The following is a 21,913-nucleotide window of genomic DNA, read 5'->3' on the forward strand; positions in this document are numbered from 1 at the left end:
CACGTTTTGACAAGCTCTCCCCGCATTTTAACAAGGTCCCCCTGCATTTTAACCAGATCCCTCGGATGTTAACCGGACTCCCTGGATTTTAACCAGGTCCCCCACATTTTAACCAGGTCCCCTCACATTTGAACTAGATACCCCCGCATTTTAACCGGATCCCCTGTGATGAGGTGTGGGTCCCAGTTCCGGAAGTGCCAGTGTGGAGCAGGTGCTGGCAGACGGGTTCCGTGAGGGCCAGACAGGAACTGGGCCAGATAGGAGCTGACCCCGGCTTTTCAGACCCAATCTCTGTCGTAGCCACTAACCCTGCCGGGTGAGGAAGCAGCACCGCCCATGCTGCCCCCCGAGCACACAGGGCTGGGTTCCGTGAGCTGCGTAGACACTGAAATTTGAATTTCATCTTCATGTCTCATGAGATCCTCCTTTCCGAAATCTGTCCTCAACTGTTTGAAAGTGTGAAAATGACTCTTAGGCTACACAGAGGTAGGCCGTGAGCTGGATTTGGCTGGAGGGCTTTTTGCTGACCCCTGACCTGTAGTAAGGTTTGGCTGTGTTCAGGGTGTTTAGGGGTATGTGCAAGGTTCACTTTCTTGTGTCCTCCTTAGGGGGTGGACGGGGGAGGGCAGCAGCTGCCAGAGAAGGCCTTCGGCCGCTGCAGAGCCACGGTGTGGGGCACCGTGGCGCCCCTGCACTGGGCTTCAACTCAGAGCAGATGCCGAGGGAGGGTGAGGGGGGCAGTGGGCGCTGGATTCATCGCGTCTGCCCCCTGCCTCCCAGCCAGGACCTGCCTAGGGAGGGTCAGTGCCACATGATGGCGTGTTCTCCTCACCCCCAGAAACCGTCCATGTTTGACGTGAGCCGGGAGCTGGGCTCCAGCGTTGCACTGTACAGCCGCAAAGTCCTCATCCAGACCAAGGCCACGGACATTCTGCCCAAGTGGCTGCGCTTCATCCGAGGTACGCTGCCCAGAGTCCGTGAGTGGTGCCCCTGTGGTCCGGTGTCGCCCGCTGCATCTGTGAGGGACCTGGCTGATTCCGTTCTCAGCAGCCATCCGCAGCAAGAGCACCGCCGTGGGCCTGCATTGCTGTGGGCCTGCACCGCTGTGGGCCTGCACTGTCTGTGGGCCTGCACCGCCGTGGGCCTGCATCGCTGTGGGCCTGCACCGCCGTGGGCCTGCATCGCTGTGGGCCTGCACTGTCCGTGGGCCTGCGAGTCAGCCACGTTTACACACCCCGGGAGCTGCCCCTGCCTCCCTGTGTGAATGGCTGATCTTGGGGGAGCACGGGGGTGTTCCCATTGAGGTCTTTCCATGTGGAGGGATACTGTGTGAGTTTCAGGTTTATATGTGACTTGTGTTACATTTGAGTGAGATTATAGTTGAAGAAAGACTTCAGTATTTAAGCCTTGGTACACAGAGGTGCAAACCATCCCTGATGAATTTTTTTTTTTTTTTTTTGAGATGAGTCTTGCTCTGTCACCCAGGCTAGAGTGCAGTGGCACAATCGTGGCTCACTGCAACCGCTGCCTTCCGTGTTCAAGTGATTCTCCTGCCTTAGCCTCCTGAGTAGCTGGGATTACAGGCATGCGCCACCGCGCCCGGCTCATTTTTGTATTTTTAGTAGAGATGGGGTTTCACCATAATTGCCGGGCTGGTCTCGAACTCCTGACCTCATGATCTGCCTGCCTCAGCCTCCCAAAGTGCTGAGATTACAGGCATCAGACACTGCGCCCAGCCAGAGTTACGATTTTTTTTTTTTTTTGAGTCGGAGTCTCCCTCTGTTGCCCAGGCTGGAGTGCAGTGGCTGGATCTCAGCTCACTGCAAGCTCTGTCTCCCGGGTTTACGCCATTCTCCTGCCTCAGCCTCCCGAGTAGCTGGGACTACAGGCGCCCGCCACCTCACCCGGCTAGTTTTTTGTATTTTTTAGTAGAGACGGGGTTTCACCGGGTTAGCCAGGATGGTCTCGATCTCCTGACCTCGTGATCTGCCCGTCTTGGCCTCCCAAAGTGCTGGGATTACAGGCTTGAGCCACCGTGCCTGGCCATGATTTTTTTTTTTTTTTTTTTTTTTTTGTTGAGACGGAGTCTCACTCTGTCGCCCAGGCTGGAGTGCAGTGGCCAGATCTCAGCTCACTGCAAGCTCCGCCTCCCGGGTTTACGCCATTCTCCTGCCTCAGCCTCCCGAGTAGCTGGGACTACAGGCGCCCGCCACCTCGCCCAGCTAGTTTTTGTATTTTTAGTAGAGACGGGGTTTCACCATGTTAGCCAGGATGGTCTCGATCTCCTGACGTCGTGATCCGCCCGTCTCGGCCTCCCAAAGTGCTGGGATTACAGGCTTGAGCCACCGCGCCCGGCCTCCGGCCATGATTTTTAACATAAAGCCCAGGCTGTGGTTGTCCGAGTGTATCCCAAGGCTGGCCAGCCCACCCACAGCCCAGGTCACCGTTCTGGGAGGTGGCAGGACGTAGAGGAAGCTCCGCCAGTGCCGCCTCTCTGCTTCCCTCTTAGCACATGTGCTGGGTTGAAGGCCAGGCCTGGAAACAAAGGACAGGTTAATGGGGAATGTTGGGTGGTGTGGAGGGCCGCAGCCCCCGGAGAAGCTGACCGCCGTGTCTCCCAGGTGTGGTGGACAGTGAGGACATTCCCCTGAACCTCAGCCGGGAGCTGCTGCAGGAGAGCATGCTCATCAGGTGAGCCTTGGGCCGGGGGGAGAGGACCGTGCTGGGGACAAGGCCCCTACCCGCTCCTTTGCCCCCAGAGGGCCCTAGCCGTGGCCCATGGAGCTGAGAGCAGAGGTGAATGGGGAAGCCTGGTCTGCACAAGGGGGCCCTCAGGAGCCTTCCAGGTGCTGGCCTGGCTTCTGAGGCCTGTGGTCCAGAAGAACGTGGGGACAGCTGGTCATGGCTGAGGCTGGAGTCTGGATAGGGGGAGGGGGCTGCAGAGCCAGACCTGCCCACCTGTGCCCCAGGGTTGTGACTGCAACCCTGCAGCAGGCCAGCCCTGGGTGGAGGGGACTCCAGTGCACTAGCCCTGGGTTCTCCATCAGTAGCTATGACTTCCCCATCCTGGCCCCAGGCTCACCAAATAGTCTTTGTTCAAAACCTCGCTTACTGGCTTTTTTTCTCATAATGCAAGTAATATTTCCTTACTAGAGCACATTGAAGCCACCTGTGCTCTCACCTCAAGATGACCGCTGTTGACGGTTTAGGGTTGGGTAGATTGGCAGCCACGTAGGGCAGGTTTCAGAGGGAGCCTGTAGGGGGAGGATTCAGCTGGAATTAGGAGCCGTGGAGGTCTCTCAAGAGCCCACCATGTGCAGCATGCCATGGAACGGGCCTTGTCGGAGCCCCCCACGCGCCTGCAGTGCGTTCCTCCACCGGTTTCTCTCCAGTGTTGCAATGGAAGCGGCTTCTTGGGTAAAGGATGAGGCTGGGTAGTTGGTGTGTGTTTGGGCTGCACTGTGGGGATGGCGAGAGGCCCATCCCGAGAGGCAGTGGTCCTCAGAGATTCTGTCCTGTGCCATGGGCAGGAGCAGGTCTGGGGAGATGGTAGACAGTGTGGCTTCCTGCCCGGCGGGTCCATGCCCAGCCCTGCACAGGTCACATGGCCTGCCGGTGATGTCCTCCTACCTCACTTCAGAGGCAGAAAGAGCCACAGAGATTTTTTTCTGTTTTCAACTAAGCAAGCCGCAGTAATGGTTTTATTGGTTGACTGATAGGGTCTTGCTGTGTTGCCCAGGCTGGAATGCAGTGATGTGATCACAGCTTATTGTAGCCTCAACCTCTCGGGCTCAAGCAGTCCTCCCACCTCAGCCTCCCAAGTACCTGGGACTACAGGTGTGAGCTACAATGCCTGGCTAATTTTTTTGTATTTTTTGTAGAGTTGGGATCTTACTGTGTTGCCCAGGCTGGGCTTGAACTCCTGGGCTCAAGCAATCCTTTGGCCTCAGCCTCCCAAAGTGCTGGGATTCCAGGCATGAGCCACTGTGCCTGGCCACTTAGATTTTTTGTTTTTGTTTTTCACACAACTGAATGCATATCGCTTATACTCTGTTTCCTTTTTTCTACCTAGTTTATTTGCAGCACTTTCCATGTCGTTTTTTGGAAGCACTTTTAGTTGCTACATCACGGGCTATCATAGGGACATACTGTAGTTTACCGATCCCGTCCCTTGGGGCTGCAGAGCTGGGCCGTCTCAGCGTTTCTGCTGTTATGACACTGCAGTGCACATGTTTATCTTTGTTCTGAAATCTTTTTTTTTTTTTGATTTTTTGAGACAAAGTTTTGCTCTGTCACCCAGGCTGGAGTGCGGTGGCGTGATCTCAGCTCACTGCAAGCTCTGCCTCCCGGGTCCACGCCATTCTCCTGCCTCAGCCTCCCAAGTAGCTGGGACTACAGGCGCCCGCCACCACGCCCGGCTAATTTTTTGTATTTTTAGTAGAGATAGGGTTTCACCATGTTAGCCAGAGTGGTCTCAATCTCCTGACCTTGTGATCTGCCTGCCTTGGCCTCCCAAAGTGCTGGGATTACAAGTGTGAGCCACCGCACCCGGCCTGTTCTGAAATATTTACCTGCAGCTATATTCCTTAGGATAGAATACTAGGGGTGGGGTTACTTGGTCAGAGGATTTGACTATATAAAAGGTATTTTCCTTGCTTACTACAGATACGTTATATAATCAATGAAAAGGGAACTTCAGTCCTTGTTTCCCCACACAGCCGTGCTGGCTCCTGACAGCAGGACCCCACCTTGCTGCTGCCATGACCGCAGGGCAGCAGATGTGCTGACCTCGGCAGGATACATCCCTGCCCCACAGCAGTAACTGTTCTGTGATGGTTAGAGTCGTGCTCTTTGGTGGATTGACCCTGCGCGCTTGGAGTGCGCCTGTGGGTTACTGGTGGTCTGCCCAGTGTTTCAGTTCACTTCAGTGAAGAGAGGGCTTGGGGCTGACTCCCGGAAGATGATTGCTGGTGCTGGAGTTGTCCCCACCCTTTGCCCACCCCCATCACCCTGCCCAGGAGTGGCCACAGGAGGGGAGGTTCCAGGCACAATGTCCCTGGGCTAGATAAAGCAAAGGACACCCACTGAACTGGGGACACGTCTGGCGTCATCTGGGAAGCTCACGGATGACGTGGAGGCAGGGGCCAGGCCCTGTGGAGAGGGAGCTCCTGGTGTCCCTGCAGGCTGAGGCGACTGCATTCCTCTCCCCTTTCTGAATGTGTTTGCTGAGTGTTTCTTCTTCACTGAGAACTGTGCTGAGCCTGCATAAACACCTGTTTCATCCTGTGAGGGGAGCGGTGAGTCCTCACTCATAGTTGTGGAAACTGAGTCACAGAGGGGTGGTCTTCCTCAGTAAGGGAGCTGCATTCCTGGCTGTGGCAGGCGTGCTGGCCCCCTGGTGGTGCCCGAAGCTGCAGAGCAGGGGTACTCATCCCAGCTTGTGGTTGTCAAAGGTTGCGTTGTCAGTCTGAGAACTCATCTCGATCAGAAAAGAGTCAGCCGAAATTAGAACTTTTAAGAGAATCACAGACTTAAAAGTTGGAAGCATGGTACCAAGAACGTTTCTCCTCAAACCCTGTGACAGGAAGTTGCCTTCCTGCTGCCTTTGGGGTGCATTTCCAACAAACAAGGATGTCCTCCTCTTTGTAATTAACAGATGTGACGGGTGGTATTTTGAAGCTATGTAAATGTCACATTCTTCATGAAACTCTCAATATGTTCATTTATTTACTTAAAATATTTATGTGTTGGCCGGGCAAGGTGGCTCACGCCTGTAATCCCAGCACTTTGGGAGGCCGAGACGGGTGGATCACCTGAGGTCAGGAGTTCAAGACCAGTCTGGCCAACATGGTTAAACCCCGTCTCTACTTAAAAAATAGAAAAATTTGGCTGGGCACAGTGGCTCATGCCTGTGATCCCAGCACTTTGGGAGGCCAAGGCGGGTGGATCACAAGGTCAGGAGTTACCAGCCTGCTAAGATGGTGAAACCCCATCTCTACTAAAAAAAGAAAAAAATTAGCCAGGCATGGTGGCAGGCACCTCTAATCCCAGCCACTTGGGAGGCTGAGGCAGAGAATTGCTTGAACCCGGGAGATGGAGGTTGCAGTGAGCCGAGATCGCGCCACTGTCCTCCAGCCTGGGTGACAGAGTGAGACTCATCTCAAAAAAAAAAAAAAAAAGAATTAGCCGGGTGTGGTGGCGGGCACCTGTAATCCCAGCCAGTCGGGAGCCTGAGGCAGGAGAATTGCTTGAATCCGGGAGGTAGAGGTTGCAGTGAGCCGAGATCGCGCCACTGCACTCCATCCTGGGGACAAGAGCAAGACTCCATCTGATTAAAAAAAAAAAAAAAATTGTGTTTATACTGTTTGTAATTTATTTACATGGGCTGATTTCATGTTTTATTCAAGAGTTTATAATCTGTTGCTATCATTACTAAAATTTTTTTTTGATTTTTATGTATTTATTTTTGAGATAGAGTCTTATGCTGCTGCTCAGACTGGAGTGCAGTGCAGTGGTGAGATATCAGCTCACCACAACCTCTGCCTCCCAGATTCAAGTGATTCTCCTGCCTCAGCCTTTCAAGTAGCTGGGACTACAGTCACCCACCACCATGCCCCACTAATTTTTTGTACTTTTAATAGAGACGGGGTCTCACCATGTTGACCATGCTGGTCTCAAACTCCTGATTTCTGGTGATCCACCTGCCTCAGCCATCCAAAGTGCTGTGATTACAGGTGGGAGCCATCATGCCCAGCTTATTACTTTTTATAGAGACAGATTTTCACCATGCTGACCAGGCTGATCTCGAACTCCTGACCTCAAGTGATCCAGCTGCCCTGGCCTCCCAAAGTGCTGGGATTACAGGTGTGAGCCACTGCATCCGGCCTATTATTTTTGATGTTCACATGGTCCCTGATGTGGCCAGTGTGAGCCTCTTCATGGTCTCCCATCCTTTTGGACAGGCCCTGGGCAGATCCTGCTTTGAGGACTTCCTCTGGTATCAGATGTTCCAGGCTCACCTTGTATTGCATGAAGTCTTTTAGCCCTAGGACTACTACTTCTCTAAGGATCCCTGTCTCCTTTAATGGAGAATGGTATTTAGAAGCCAAGATCTGGGCACTGTGGGTGTTCATCACTATTAAGGTGTCAGTGCTCCCAGGCCCTCTTAGTAGATAGAGCTTAGGAAGCGGAGAGACAGAGAGTGGTGTGTGTGTGTGTGTGTGTGTGTGTGGTGTGTGTGTGTGTGTACGTGCCTATACCTATACCTTGATTTATTTTTCTCTCATGTTCACACTGATACCTCCAATATGAATCCAGTGCCACTGGGATGCTCTGGTCTTTCCTTCTCCTGTGTTTGAAAGTCCCTTTGGACAGTGAGAAATCTGTCTCTCATTCTTTTTGTTTGTTTTGTTTTTGAGACTGATTCTTGCTCTGTTGCCAAGGCTGGAGTGCAGTGGTGTGATCTCAGCTCACTGCAACCTCCGCCTCCCAGGTTCAAGCGATTCTCCTGTCTCAGCCTACCTGAGTAGCTAGGATTATAGGCGCCCGCCACCATGCCCAGCTCATTTTTGTATTTTCAGTAGAGACAGGGTGGTACCATGTTGGCCAGGCTGGTCTTGGAACTCCTGACCTCAGGTGATCCACCCACCTCGGCCTCCCAAAGTGCTGGGATTACAGGCGTGAGCCACCGCGCCCGGTTGATTATTCTTAACACAGTTACCCATTTGACCAGTCCCCCTCCATGTAAGCAATCTCCCATTGCCACTGCCCTCTTCTGCGGGTGTCCTTGTCACCCACTTGGGCTCTGACTCTCCACAGTGGGCTGGTCATGCCCCCAGACTGGACACCCTTCTCTTGGGCTCTGACACCCATACCAGGCTCTTCTCAACCATGGCCCTGCATAGACACCTTTCCTGGGCCCTGCACCGCATCCTGGGCTACTGTCCTGTCCCATTTTGCCCTGTGGCTGAAGCACTGAGTCAACTGGGGATGGAGTGCGGGAGGAAAGGCTGTAAATGAACTTGATAGAGTGTTGTTCCCTTGCTCTGGATTGTTGAAATACATTGTAATTTACCTGCTTAAAGGAAAGGTGAAATATTAAGAAGGAAATAAAAATATCCCTAATCCCAGTGATAAAGTTGTTCCTAATTTTAGGCCATTATGTAATGCTGCAGTAAATATCCTGATCCCTCAAATCCCAGTTTTGAAAAGTGAGAGTGCACATATATTCAGTATAAACCCCAAATTACAGTGCACATATATAGTATATACAATGCTGCTCCTAACTGTGGAAAATTGTTATGTACATGTAGAATGTATAGTCTTTGCGTGTATCTATAGATATACTGTAATTTACCCATATTGGGATTTTTCTGGTTTTTCTTTAATCAGTTAACTTTCTCATGTCATTGAGGATTATTAAAAGATGCTTTTTGTGTGTTTTTTTTTTTTTTTTTTTTTTTGAGGCGGAGTCTCGCTCTGTCTCCCGGACTGGAGTGCAGTGGCCGGATCTCAGCTCACTGCAAGCTCCGCCTCCCGGTTTATGCCATTCTGCTGCCTCAGCCTCCCGAGTAGCTGGGACTACAGGCGCCCGCCACCTCGCCCAGCTAGTTTTTGTATTTTTAGTAGAGACGGGGTTTCACCGTGTTAGCCAGGATGGTCTCGATCTCCTGACCTCGTGATCCACGCGTCTCGGCCTCCCAAAGTGCTGGGATTACAGGCTTGAGCCACCGCGCCCGGCCAAAAGATGCTTTTTGTTTAATGGCCATTTAGCATTACATAATTTTAGCCTATATTCTTGAACATGAAGTTGTTCATAATTGTTATATTTTATGTGCCACAGTGAAAATCCTGGTACGTAAATCTTGGTGTGCTCACGTGTTTCCTAAGATGCAGTTCCTACAATTGGAACAACTGGCTGAAAGGTTGGAAGCGTTTTCTGGGTGTGGGTATCTGTCTCTGGGGGCAGCGGTTCTCCTCCCGCCTCCAGGGGGTGTGTGCGCTCCACCCTGCTGCCTCCTGTCCAGCCACTGCCCAGGGTTTCTGTCCTTCTGCTCAGTCTTTTTCAGTTGGGCCAATAACGGTACCTTGTTGTTTTCACTTTTTTGATTTTTAGTGGGGCTGAACATTTTTTCGTACCCTCTGGCCATTTGTATTTCATAGAGGCTGCTTTTGTGTATTAAATGCATTTCTTTTCTGTAGGAAACTCCGGGACGTTTTACAGCAGAGGCTGATCAAATTCTTCATTGACCAGAGTAAAAAAGATGCTGAGAAATATGCAAAGTTTTTTGAAGATTACGGCCTGTTCATGCGGGAGGGCATTGTGACCACCACTGAGCAGGAGGTCAAGGTAGGAGCTGTGTTCCAGGCCTTTGTCTGGGCCGCCTTGTCCCGGGGGCTGCTGAGGACGCTGGTGGAGGCATCCCCTGATGTGACGGTGGTGCAGCTGGGCATCCTGGCTGCTGCTGCTGCTGCCAGGGTCAGGAAATGGCAAGTCGGGCCTCTGGGCCTCTGGCACCTTCCAGCCGCGTCCTGACCTCCCGCCAGTGCTGTGCTCTGCTCTGAAGGGCTCAGCCCCACCGCTCTCTGAAGTTGCAGCCCAGGGAGTGGCAGGAAGGGGGTGTGCACAGACTGTCTCCCCGCAGAGGATGTTGGGGGCTGGGGAGCCACAGGCGGGACAAGCCAAGGACTGTGATCCCGTAGGTGGGGAAGGCGGTGGTCTCAGTGTCTGCTGAGGGGCTATCATCATGTACTGGATATCAGTCTCCAAATACTGTGCTACCGGGGCCAGTCATTCAGTTACTCAAACAGTGGATGGCTGAAAAATGAAACATTTGTTCCATAAACATTTTTTGTCCATTTTTTTATTGAGATACAGTTTACATAGCATCAAATTCCCAGAATTCATCTTTTAACACGTACACTTCAGTGGCATTTAGTGCACTCACAGTGTGGTGCAGCTGCCTCCACTGTAATCCCAGAACATTTCATCCTAGGAGCCCATCCCGTGTAATCCCAGAACATTTCATCCTAGGAGCCCATCCCGTGTAATCCCAGAACATTTCATCCTAGGAGCCCATCCCATGCTGATGTCCTTTCTCTCCAGCAGCGGGAGGAGGGTGACCACGCGTGTGGGGTCCCAAGGAGGCTGTGTTCTGGTTGTCTGCAGACTCTGGCAGCTTCTGACACAGGCCTCTTCATTCTCATTTATCTTCATTTGAGTTGATAGCACATAGGTAGGAGCCAGAGACATTTCTAGGTCTTTGTAGGTGTGCATGTGTGACATGTCTTAGTGCAGACCCACCATGTGTGCAGGGGTGGCCTGGGCCCTGCTGGGTGGGTGCCCAGCTCCTTGCTTTTCCCTCTTTCCGTCTGTTTACCCCGCTGTGTCCTTCCAGCTGCAGCTCCCATGAGCTCCAGAGGTCACAGTTGTGTTCAGCTGATGGGGAGGAGGGCAAACCCCTCCTCTAAGGGCCCTTCTCCAAATCCCACTGGCCAGCTGTGAGGAGGGCTGAGAACCGTGGACTTCACCCATGTCTGTGTGCTCATCAGAGACTGCCTCTGTCGCTGAGGGCAGAGGGAAGATGCTAGGTCCAGGCCAGGCTCTGCTGTTGCGGGGCGGGGGGTCCCCTCCCAGGGCATGGTGCGCGTGGCTCCCTGGAGAGCCCCTGCAAAAGGTGCTTCCCAAGCCCCCAGAGCTCCCGAAAGGGGCCTGATGTGATGGGCAGAGCAAGGCCTGGTCTCAGACAACCCCTGAGTCCACTACTGTCCTTCGCGTCAGGACCAGCCTGGAGTGCCAGGAGGCCATGGGCATCAGAGGGTTTGTGCCCAGCTGGTTGGGGGACATTGAGCCCATGGGCCTGGAGCAAATGGTGACCTGCCTCATCCCTTCCAGGAGGACATAGCAAAGCTGCTGCGCTACGAGTCCTCAGTGCTGCCCACTGGGCAGTTAACCAGCCTCTCAGAATACGCCAGTCGAATGCCCGCCGGCACCCGCAACATCTACTACCTGTGCGCCCCCAACCGGCACCTGGCAGAGCACTCGCCCTACTATGAGGCCATGAAGAAGAAAGACACAGAGGTGGGTGAGTGGTGGGTGGGGCAGGCTCCCGGGGCTGCAGCCTGGGGAGGGTCTTGACCTTCTCAGCTCTGTGCTGGGTGAACCTGCCCAAGATGCAGGGTAGGGGGCTGCACGGTGAGTTAGGGTCACGGACACAGAGGCTGGACCGACTGTGATGGTTGTGTTTGTCACTTGGAGGTCACATGTGCGTTTTTTGTTTTGTTTTTTGTTTTTGAGACAGAGTCTTTGCTCTGTCGCCCAGGCTGGAATGCAGTGGTGTGATCTTGGCTCACTGCAGCTTCCACCTCCCAGGTTCAAGCCATTCTCCTGCCTCAGCCTCCCGAGTAGCTGGGATTACAGGCGCCTGCCACCTCGCCCAGCAAATTTTGGTATTTTTAGTAGAGACAGGGTTTCACCATGTTGGTCTCGAACTCCTGATCTTGTGATCTGCCCGCTTTGGCCTCCCAAAGTGCTGGGATTATAGGCATGAGCCTCTGCACTCAGCCACATGTGGATTTCTTCATGCGTGGAGTGCTTTTGCCTTGAAGGCAGATGAGAGCCTTCCTCAGACCCAGGTGTGGCAGTAACTGTCACACAGGCCTGGGATCCCCACCTGCCCCAGTGTGGCCCGCTTGGCTCCCCCAGCCCTCCTGCCACCCACATCCTTTCTTCGGTGGTGGGTGGAGGCCCCTGGGCCTGACAGAGCTGCTCTTGACCGCCTGCAGGTTCTCTTCTGCTATGAGCAGTTTGATGAGCTTACCCTGCTGCACCTTCGTGAGTTTGACAAGAAGCAGCTGGTCTCCGTGGAGACGGACATCGTCGTGGATCACTACAAGGAGGAGAAGTTTGAGGACGGGTCCCCAGGTCGGATCCCCTGCTCTCTAGGGATGGGGCCGGTGCCTACTCCCTGCACGCCTCTGCTGTCCTGCAGTGAGGGCTTCCCTTGGGTTTTCCTCAGTTGACCTGGGCTCAGCCACCCCCGAGAAGAGCCTTGTGGGAGCACCCTGGTGACTGGGGGGAGGTGCCTTCTGGTTTGGATACCAGGGATCTGTCCAGTGCTCCTGCCATGGTGGCTTCTGGAGCTGGCCCAGCTTCTTGAGAGGCTGTGTATTGTCTTTTTAAAGCCCTAACCAAGTTGTATGGGCCTCAGGCAACCTGAAGCATCCTTTGAGGTTTTACTTGTAGATGAAAAGCATCTTGCTGGCTTCTGTCTCCATCCTGGCGGGAGAGGAGGTGGGAGCTAGCAGGATGCTGCATGGCCCCCATGGAAGCCGGGGATTGGGGGTGCAGGCCTGAGCTCACTCTCGCCTGCTCTTCCACAGCTGCCGAGCGCCTGTCAGAGAAGGAGACGGAGGAGCTCATGGCCTGGATGAGAAACGTGCTGGGGTCGCGTGTCACCAACGTGAAGGTGAGGCTTTCCCGGGGATGGATGACCCCTTGGCCACTGTGGCCCTCAGTGTGCCTAACAGGCCGGCCAGCTGGTGGCTCCTAGAACCTGGCCCGGTGGGTATCCTTCCAGCAGCAGCAGAAGCCCATGGTGTCAGCGGGAGACCCTGTGGGTCGCTGGTGGGCACACGTGTCGCCCGGGAGTGCGCTGAGGCAGGAGGACAGTGTCTTCCTCCCGGCCCTGCTCCCGAGCGGGTGCGAACTGAAAACGGAAAACCAGCAGCCCCAGCGGACTGTCTTGGTCCCGACCCTTCAGGAGTTGCGGCGGATGAGGACGTGGGGTCCGAAGAAGGGACATGCTACCCCAGCCCTCAGGAGCTCACATTCTCCCTTGGGTTCTTAGTCAGGGGGTCTTGGGTGGGCTTCAGAGAGCTAAGACCCGTCCCCGCCCCCACCAAATCAGTCTAGCTTGGAGCGAGAAATGAGTGTCCCACGCATGGTCACTTGGAGGAGGGGCCTCCTGCTGGGTGGGCTGGCGCGGACCAGAGGATGGATTCGGGCAGCTCTTGGAGGCAGCAGCAGGGGACCAGGGTGGTGGAGCCCCTAGGGCACAGTATCTGTGGGGCATCAGCTCAGGGCCCACAGGTTAGTGGGTCATGGGGAGGTAGCAGCACTGGTACAGGAGAGTCCTTGAGACCCCGCCTGCTACCTCGTGGTCTGCATGACCTTCACCCCTGGTTAAGATGTTGCCAGTCCCCAGCCCTCTCACACTGGGAACGTTTATCACCCTCAACCCCTGGCTTTGCTCACAGGTGACCCTGCGACTGGACACCCACCCTGCCATGGTCACCGTGCTGGAGATGGGGGCTGCCCGCCACTTCCTGCGCATGCAGCAGCTGGCCAAGACCCAGGAGGAGCGCGCACAGCTCCTGCAGCCCACGCTGGAGATCAACCCCAGGTGAGGCCACACTCCTGGCCCTTCCAGCCTGCGGGATCCCCCAGAATCCTGTGTGTGGTGTTTTTCTGTTGTGGAATGTGACACAGAAGAAAAGTGCGTGAGGCCTGTGGACACTTGGGTAACTCTGAGGAGCTGTATTCAGTTTAGGCTGCACCCATGTGAAATGGAGCCTGGCCGGCCAGCCGCATCCCACCTTACGGCTTTGCCACCTGTGCATGTCCTGAACATGCTCAGTTTTGCCTGTTTTGAGCTTTCTACGTGGATCTTGGTGTTTGCTGAAGTCTCACTTTGCTCACTTGCCATGAGGGTTGCCCACGCAGAGGGGCTGCCACAAGTTCATTTTCGTAGCCGAATAATGTCTGCTGCAGAAACCCACCTCGGTACAGCAGACTCCTCCCTTCTGCTCTGCTGCGCCTCGGGTGGTTCTTGGTCAGAAGTTGTGGAGAACCAGGCTGCTCTGAATATTCTTGTCCGCGTGTCTGGGGCTTGTGTGGGTTTCTCTGGGGACCCAGTGGTGGGACCTGCTTCCCGGGTGGACCGAGAACCCCCAGCCCTGACAGTGGCTAAGCGTGTAAGATGTCCCTCCTTTCTTCCCGCTGTTCTTTATATGCCCTTTATCTGTTGTAATGTCTTTTCCCCTGCCTTTAGGTATCTTTTGATGAGTAGGTATTCTTAATAGAACATTGACGTTTTCATTAGATGCTTTTTTGGGATCTTAAGAAATCTTGACAGAGTCATGAATTCATTGTTCCTATGTTTCTTTCTTTCGAGACAAGGTCTGTGCTGCCCAGGCTGGAGTGCAGTGATCTGTACAGCCTCAAACTCCTGGGCTCAGGTCATTCTCTTGCCTTAGTCTCTTGAGTTAGCTGAGACAGTGTGAACCATCATTCCTGATTTTTTAAAAAAATTTTTGTGGAGATGGGATCTCATTATGTTGCTCAGCCTGGTCTCAAACTGGCCACATGTGATCCACCGTGCTGGGATTCTAGGTGTGAGCCACTGCGTCTGGCCTGTTGGGGTTTGATTGAGATTGTTCTGATTCCCTAAATTGAGTTTTCAGGAGAATTGGCACTGTTACAGTATCACTTCTTTGCACCCATGAATATGATCTTTTTATTTAGGTCTTCAGCATCCTGTGGTACCTTACATTCTCTATAGAGTTCTGGTACCATATTTAAAGAATTATTCTTTGATGTGTCTTATTGGGTATTTTAAAATTTCATTTTCTAACTTGTTGTATATGAAGTTTCTTTTCTGGGGGAAATTTTGTATACAGCAATTTTTTAAAAAATGATGTTACATAAACAAGTTACCAAAAATGTTAGAAAACAACAGAAAGGAAATCGAAATCCATAGCCTTACCACTCCCCACAATGTAGCGTAAGTAGTATTTTAATTTTTGAAACAGGGTCTCACTCTGTCCCCCAGGTTGGAGTGCAGTGGGGCGATCTCAGCTCACTGCAACCTCTACCTCCTGGGCTCACACGGTCCACCTGCCTTGGCCTCCCGAAGTGCTGGGATTACAAGTGTGGGCCACCACCCCCAGCCAGGGTTTGTTTTGTTCTTTAGTACATGTCTAGTTTTTTTTGTTTGTTTTTGTCATTTTAGAACCTTAACTTTAAAAATGATACTGGCGGTGAGGGAGAATCATTATCCTGGCCATGGCACTGCTGGGGGAAAAGCTGACTTGGCTTATGGCTGTCAGTGCCGAGTAAGCACCTTCCCACAGCAGCGCCAGTCTGCAGAATGCCTGCACCTCTGCTGGAGCAGCTCAGTGAGGCAGACACCATGTCACTTTAACTAGTTTTGGTGCCAAACTAGTTTTTTAAGATAGCTGCAGAAGTGCTCGTTTCTGTCTATTGCCAAAGGACTTCACTTTTGGAGACAGGGTCTTGCTCTGTCACCTAGGGTGGAGTGCACCAGTGGCACCATCAGCGCTCACTGCAGCCTCGGCCTCCCAAAGTGCTGGGATTACAGGCGAGAGCCACTGTGGCCAGCCAGGTTCACTTTTATTTGTTTTAAAATTTGGTGTTCTGTCCACATAGTTCAGAATTGAAAACTGTTTACGGGGGAAAATTTCCTCTTACCTGTGTCCCCAGTGCAGCCAGCATTAGGGCTTTTGTATTTCTGCAGAGATGATGTGCACTTGTGGGCAGCTGCACCCTTGGGTTTTCTGGGGGTAACCTGCTGTGCAGTGGGTCCTTGCCTTGCTTTTCTCCTGTAGGGTAACTAGGTGATCTCCGCATTAGCATATTAAGAATGTCCTTTTGGGCCGGGCGCGGTGGCTCAAGCCTGTCATCCCAGCCCTTTGGGAGGCCGAGGCGGGCGGATCACGAGGTCAGGAGATCGAGACCATCCTGGCTAACATGGTGAAACCCCGTCTCTACTAAAAAAAAAATTCAAAAAACTAGCGGGCGAGGTGGCGGGCGCCTGTAGTCCCAGCTACTCGGGAGGCTGAGGCAGGAGAATGGTGTAAAACCGGGAGGCGGAGCTTGCAGTGAGCTGAGATCCGGCCACTGCACTCCAGCCTGGGCGACAGAGCGAGACTCCGTCTCCAAAAAAAAAAAAAAAAGTCCTTTTTTCCAGCTACATAGACTAGAAATGTGAGGATGTGCATTTAAAGTGTTTCCTGGTTTAGGCTGGGTGCGGTGTCTCACGCCTGTAATCCCAACATTTTGGGAGGCTTAGGTGGGTGGATCCCTTGAGGTCAGGAGTTCGAGACAGTTCGAGACCCTGGTCAACATGGCGAAACCCCGTCTCTACTAAAAATACAAAAACTAGCTGGGGGTGGTGGTGGGTGCCTGTAATCCCAGCTAATTGGGAGGCTGAGGCAGGAGAATCTCTTGAACCCGGGAGGCTGCAGTGAGCCAAGATCATGCCATTTCACTCTAGCCTGGGTGAAGGAGTGAGAGTCCATCTACAAAAAGTTATTTAAAGGGATGCAGTTAGGAAGTGGAATGGCTGAGTCTCAGCACGTCCACATGTGGTTTTCCTGACTCCAGTTGTCCTCTGGAGAGGCTGTACAAATGTACAGCTCCCCGGAACCCTCGGTTTTATCAGACTTCTCCTAAGTGAAAAATTATAATTTTCATGTTAAATACTACATGATGCTTTTTTCTAAAGTCAAATATATCAATCATTCTTTACTTTTTGGCTTTTGGGTTTGTAGTTTTGTGTGGAAAGGCTTTCCCCTTCTGAGATCATGAAGCATTTCTTCCCTAGAATTGTGCTTTTCATCTTTGATCCCCCTGGAATTTACTCTGGTCTAAATGGTTTTCTGCATGGCTCCCAGTTATCCCAGTGCTGCTGGACGGAGTGATCTGTCTCCTCCCTCTTCTGTGAAATACTGTCCTCATCAGACCAGTGTCCACCTTCCCCCTTTCCAGAGCTAAACTGTTCTATTTACGAGAGCCCTGTAATATGTTTCAACATATGGGACTTCCTCCGTTCTCTTTTATTATTTATCTAGGAACCAGGGCATGCCTTCACATACTAAGCTCCTTTTGTCCCTTTAGTGTATTTTGATCTTGGAACTTGGCTACCTTACAGCATTTTCTAATACACTCCTGCTTCGCTTGGGTTTTCTGGGTATATAATCATATCATTTATATACCTTTAAAAAACTAAATATTCGGATAATCCCAAAACATGAAGGGAGGGTTGCAGCACGTGGTCCTGAGCTGCTTTTTCTGGTGGGTTCTGTGTTGCAGGCATGTGCTCATCAAGAAGCTGAATCAGCTGCGGGCAAGCGAGCCTGGCCTGGCCCAGCTGCTGGTGGATCAGGTGAGTGCAGCAGCTTAGGATGACTGCACAGATTTGGGCTACCAGCCCTGAGAGCCTACCTTCGGGCTGGAACAGCAGTTTCCTCCAAAATCCTGCCTTTTTTTTTTTTTTTTTTTTTGAGATGGAGTCTCGCTCTATTGCCAGGCTGGAGTGCAGTGGTGCGATCTTGGCTCACTACAATCTCCGCCTCCCGGGTTCCAGCAATTCCCCTGCCTCCGCCTCCCAGGCAGCTGGGACTGTAGGCACATGCCACCATGCCTGGCTAATTGTGTATTTCAGTCGAGACGGGGTTTCACCACGTTGGCCAGGATGGTCTCCATCTCCTGACCTCGTGAGCCACCGTGCCCAGCCAAATTCTGCTTTAAAAAGGGAAAAATGGCCACGTGTGGTGGCTCACGCCTGTAATCCCAGCACTTGGAGAAGCGGGTGGATCACCTGAGGTTGCAGTGAGCCAAGATCGTGCCTCTGCACTCCAGCCTGGGCAACAGTGAGACTGTCTCAAAAAAAAAAAAAATGGAAAGATGCCCCACGGCCCTCATAATGGGTTTCTACTCTTGCCTTTCAGATATATGAGAACGCCATGATTGCCGCTGGGCTTGTTGACGACCCTAGGGCCATGGTGGGCCGCTTGAATGAGCTGCTTGTCAAGGCCCTGGAGCGACACTGACTGCCAGGGGCCAGAAGGACTGACACCACAGATGACAGCCCCACCTCCTTGAGCTTTATTTACCTAAATTAAAAGGTATTTCTTAACCTGAGTGTTGGGCTATTTGTCTGGCTCCTGCAGCAGGATGGGTCCTCAGTTCAGCTGGCGTGGGGAGGGCTTCTCACTTCAGCGTCACCTCCACTGGATAGTGGTCACTGATGGCTTGGGCCTGCAGGCAAGTGGGCACAGGGTGTGGGCTGAGCCTAAGCTCCTGTGTCCCATCCCCATGTGACTGTGCAAGGGAGGACACGTACCAGTTTGTCACTCAGGCCATAGGCAGCCTGGAAGTTAAAGGGAAGAGCCGAGTTGGGAACAACGGCGTCTTGGAGCAGCGTCCCTGCAACCACGATCCTGACGGGTGTTGGGAAGAGAGAGTAGGTTCCCCTGTCACCCATGGGCCTGGCTCAGGGCTCACAGGAACTAAACTAAGAGCCCTGGGACCTGCCAGTGCAGGTCTGTGGGTGCCCAAAACTGCACACCCTGGCCTGTGCCCCTCAAAGTGGAAACCACGTGACAGCCTCATGTGTCTGCCTCTCCTCTTATCCCCAAATGTGCTTTTCCTAAAAAACTAAAAATCGTAGCTCTTGTTATTCTGTTTCTTGAGTGGATCAACTGAAGTTCAGTTGGGTGAGTGTCCAAAGGCCTCAAGACTTCTGAAGCCAGACGTATGAGTCACGGCTGCTCTTTGCCTTAAGCGCGATACCCTGCTCACCTGTCGTAGGCGCAGTGCGTGGATGTAGCCGTGGTGTCAGCGGTGTCAGGGATCAGCCACTGGAAGGTGGGGCTCGTCCGCAGGCGGATGGATGACCACTGGGAGGGTCTCACATAGCTGCAGCCCGCATTGAAGTCGCCCATCAGCATGACATCCTACCAGGAAACGTTGCCTGTGGGCCCAGGGACAAGTGGAGGCCGCTGGTGCCCACTGCCCCTGGGAAGCTCTCACCTCCAAGCCCCATTTCTTTTGGACATCCAGGTAGACGTCGTAGAGAGCATCGATCTCAGCTACTGCGTCCTCCGGGGCCGCATGCAGGGGAACGATGGCAAACTCCCTGACCTCTGTGCAGCGGCCACTCCCTGGGGGCAGGTTCAGTCACCATGTCAGTTGGAACTGTGAATCGTGACAGTCCCCCTGGGGGGGTCATGTTCCAAATGAATGGAAAACCCAGGCCCCGGGGACTGGGAGGGCAGTGTGTGACACAGGCATTCCAGGTTCCCTAGGAAGGGATGGAGGCCGTAAGCGCCAAGCTGTGCCCCACCCTGGCCCAGGCAGCACCCAGTGTGGCAGCACCCACCTGTGAATGGGCAGGAGAACCTGACGATGGCTGGCTCTCGGCTGAAGGTGTCATTCCCACAGGGCTCGCAGCCGTCATCGTAGTAGTAGCTGTCCACCACAGACACCTGGTCAGGCCTGCGGGAAGGCGGGGCAGGAGGAGGTGACCCCAGGCTGGAAGCTGCCCCACTCCTGCTTCCCAGGAGGCAGGCGTGGCGTCACAGACAGGAGGGCGGGCCGGCAAGCCGCCACCTGCTCACCCCATTGGTCCGGGACCTCAGGAGGGTGTTTTCACTCCACCCTGGACCTGCCCTGCAGCCTCAGGTTCTTGCCCCATAGGACAAACTACTTCCCTGCTCTGCTGGGCCCTCCCAGGTGAAGGAGGAGCTTCTGGCTTTCTGGACCACCCACCTGTACACGAACAGGTAGCGCTCCTTATAGCTGTTCCGTCCCAGTGGCTCACTGACCACATAGTGATAGGTGTCCGGTGCGTCCCTGGATGGAGGAAACAAAAGGTCCCAGTGGGTGGGCGGCTTAGGGGACGCCTCTGACTGCCGACAGCAAGGCTGTGCCCAGGTCCCCCCACCCTTGGGGCTCAAGTGAAGTGAGGCTGTGCCCTGGACGAGATGTCACCTCCCTAGGACCCTGCCACTGTCACCCACTGATTGAGGTTGTCCAGCAGCTTCCCCACGGCAGTCAGGTGGCTGTCTCTGACCTCCTGGACCAGGGCGATGTCGTAGCGGCTCAGGATCTGGGGGCAGGGCCACAGCAGTGCTGAGCAGGGCTGGTGCCACCTAGGGACCCCACACTGCCACAAAGGGAGCCACAGTTGATGCTCGTGGCATTGCTGGGTTTAGCTGCAGCCTCATGTTTCTGCCTGGGCTCCTGCTGCCAGCCAGGGACAGCACAGCAGGGACGAGGACCTTGGTCCACAGCCAAGAGCCTGTTCCGCCAGGCTGGGGGCAGAGGCGCTCAGTACACCACACCTGACACTCTGTGGCCCCACGGGGCTGGCCCTGCCCACCAGCCCCAGACTCCAGAGCTCCTCTGCTTCTGGGGAGAGGCCGCCCTGGCCTCACCTGCACAATGTAGCTGACGAGGGTGGCATTGGACATCTTGGTCTCCCCAAATGTCTGGATGTTGAAGGCTGCGATCTTCAGGGACACGGCCCCCTGCAGTAGTGCCAGCAGTGCCCCCAGCAGCCTCATGCCCCTCATCCTGGGAGAGCACAGGGTGCAGCGACGTAACAGAAGTGAGACGTCATCCCTGCCACAGCACTCCAGCTTCCAGGGGCCCAGCTGGCAGGGGCTGGTGCAGCTCAAGGTCAGGGGGACGTGGGCAGGGGAAACCCCCGCAAGCCTTTCCTACAACGTCCAGAAACCCAAACAGCTGGCACCACGTGGAGGACCCCGAGTCACTCTTCCATCCACCAGAAAACCCGCCCGGGAGGGACGCTGGAGCCTCCTCCTCACTTGTCCTCTGCTGGAGGACAAGACTCAGCCTCCCTCCCTGCTCCAAACTGGCCAGTCACCCGGAGGCACTCCACCTGGTGCTCACCTGAGAGGATGGTGATGTGTCAGAGATGATGAGAATGCTATCAAGAATCTGGAATATCCTTTGATGTCAATTTTCTCCTTTTGCTGCTTTAAGAAATAAAGTAGATTATGAAGAGGGGTCTCTGAAGCAGCACCTCAGGGCCCTGGCAGTGCTGCTGGGTTCCAGGTCCTGCACAGGCAGTGCGCATCTGGGAGTTTTAAAGGTTCAGGCAGCTGTGACCTTCCCTGGGACAAATGTCACCTGAGGGTGCAAAAACAATGGCTTTGTGTGGCTTTCCGCACAGGTGGTTTGCTGGCATGTGTTTATTTCTGCAAGGACAGATTTCTTGCTGCTGTGAAAACTGCACCTGATCATGTTTATACTTGGTTTTAAAATATCTGATAACAAGGCCAAACGTTCCTGTCCTATGTCCCTTGCACGTGCAGTGGCCTCCATTTTCCAGGATAGGGCAGGGATGGGCCAGGTGTGTGTAGGAGAGGGGGGTTGGGCTCCAGTCTCCCTGTCTCTTGTCTCGGGGCCCCAAGGACACCTTGGAGTAAGAGGCCAAAACCACATCCAAGGTTGCAAATGGAGCCCCCTGGTGGCTGGACAGCCATGACTGCTCTATGGCCCAGGACACGCCTGCCTTCCTGATTCATCGCCATCAGGTGCAGGCAACCCTGCAGGAGGCTGAGGAGCTTGGAACAAGCAGGCGGGAGCCTACAGCACCAGCGCCATGGGGCTAGGACAGGTGGGGGCTGCAAGGCCCACCCCAATTGCCAGCCAGGCAGTGGGGAGCCTTCTTGAAGTGGACAATAGGCTGTGTGTTTAGGCCCAGGGGATCCTGAGTGACCAGATCACAAGGGCAGGGCAGCAGCTAAAGGCCAGGCCTCAGGTCTAGTCATTTATTGTTTTTGTTTTGGGTTTTTGTTGTTTTGGAGACAGGGTCTCGCACTGTGTTGCCAAGGCTGGAGTGCAGTGGCACAAACATGGCTCATTATAGCCTTGACTTCCAGGGCTCAGATAATCCTCCCTCCTCAGCCTCCTGAGTAGCTAATATGAGTGTGCCACCGTGCCTGGCTAATTTTTAAATTTTTTTGGTAGAGATGGGGTCCTGCTGTGTTGTCCAGACTGGTCTTGAACTCCTGGCTTCAAGCAATCCTCGCACGTAGCTGGGACTATAGGTGCATGCCACCAAGCCCAGCTATTGGTTTT

The 21,913-nt window shown here is 53.7% G+C and overlaps 2 protein-coding genes across 2 annotated transcripts in view; one reads left to right on the forward strand and one right to left on the reverse strand.

The window, feature by feature from the left end:
• The window catches only part of TRAP1 (TNF receptor associated protein 1), a 71,726-nt gene extending 53,785 nt beyond the window's left edge, over positions 1 to 17,941 (forward strand). Inside the window, exons 10-18 of the mRNA XM_033235919.1 lie at positions 839 to 959; positions 2,622 to 2,691; positions 9,202 to 9,349; positions 10,895 to 11,080; positions 11,785 to 11,923; positions 12,382 to 12,467; positions 13,258 to 13,403; positions 17,114 to 17,186; positions 17,752 to 17,941. Coding sequence (XP_033091810.1) covers positions 839 to 959; positions 2,622 to 2,691; positions 9,202 to 9,349; positions 10,895 to 11,080; positions 11,785 to 11,923; positions 12,382 to 12,467; positions 13,258 to 13,403; positions 17,114 to 17,186; positions 17,752 to 17,853 — 1,071 coding nt within the window. The 3' untranslated portion in view covers positions 17,854 to 17,941. The remainder of the gene's footprint in view (positions 1 to 838; positions 960 to 2,621; positions 2,692 to 9,201; positions 9,350 to 10,894; positions 11,081 to 11,784; positions 11,924 to 12,381; positions 12,468 to 13,257; positions 13,404 to 17,113; positions 17,187 to 17,751) is intronic.
• Positions 17,889 to 21,650, reverse strand: DNASE1 (deoxyribonuclease 1). Its single transcript, XM_033235920.1, has 9 exons — positions 20,720 to 21,650; positions 20,242 to 20,380; positions 19,825 to 19,913; positions 19,574 to 19,657; positions 19,185 to 19,300; positions 18,836 to 18,966; positions 18,605 to 18,759; positions 18,147 to 18,243; positions 17,889 to 18,061 (listed from the first exon to the last, which is right to left on the reverse strand). The coding sequence occupies exons 2-9, from the start codon at positions 20,377 to 20,379 to the stop codon at positions 18,014 to 18,016; spliced, it is 858 nt and encodes a 285-aa protein (XP_033091811.1). The 5' UTR covers position 20,380; positions 20,720 to 21,650; the 3' UTR covers positions 17,889 to 18,013.
• Between the last annotated feature and the right edge of the window lie 263 nt (positions 21,651 to 21,913).

Source organism: Trachypithecus francoisi, unplaced genomic scaffold (assembly GCF_009764315.1).
Source record: "Trachypithecus francoisi isolate TF-2019V2 unplaced genomic scaffold, Tfra_2.0 Lachesis_group15, whole genome shotgun sequence".
In the NCBI taxonomy this organism is placed as follows: Eukaryota; Metazoa; Chordata; class Mammalia; order Primates; family Cercopithecidae; genus Trachypithecus; species Trachypithecus francoisi.

Coding starts and splice junctions, on each gene's coding strand:
- DNASE1 (XM_033235920.1), bottom strand. CDS start 20,379: ATGAGGGGCATGAGGCTGCTGGGGGCACTGCTGGCACTACTGCAGGGG. Junction 19,914..20,241: donor TCGTCAGCTACATTGTGCAG/GTGAGGCCAGGG, acceptor CCCTGCCCCCAG/ATCCTGAGCCGCTACGACAT. Junction 18,967..19,184: donor GTTCTCCTGCCCATTCACAG/GTGGGTGCTGCC, acceptor ACCTGCCCCCAG/GGAGTGGCCGCTGCACAGAG.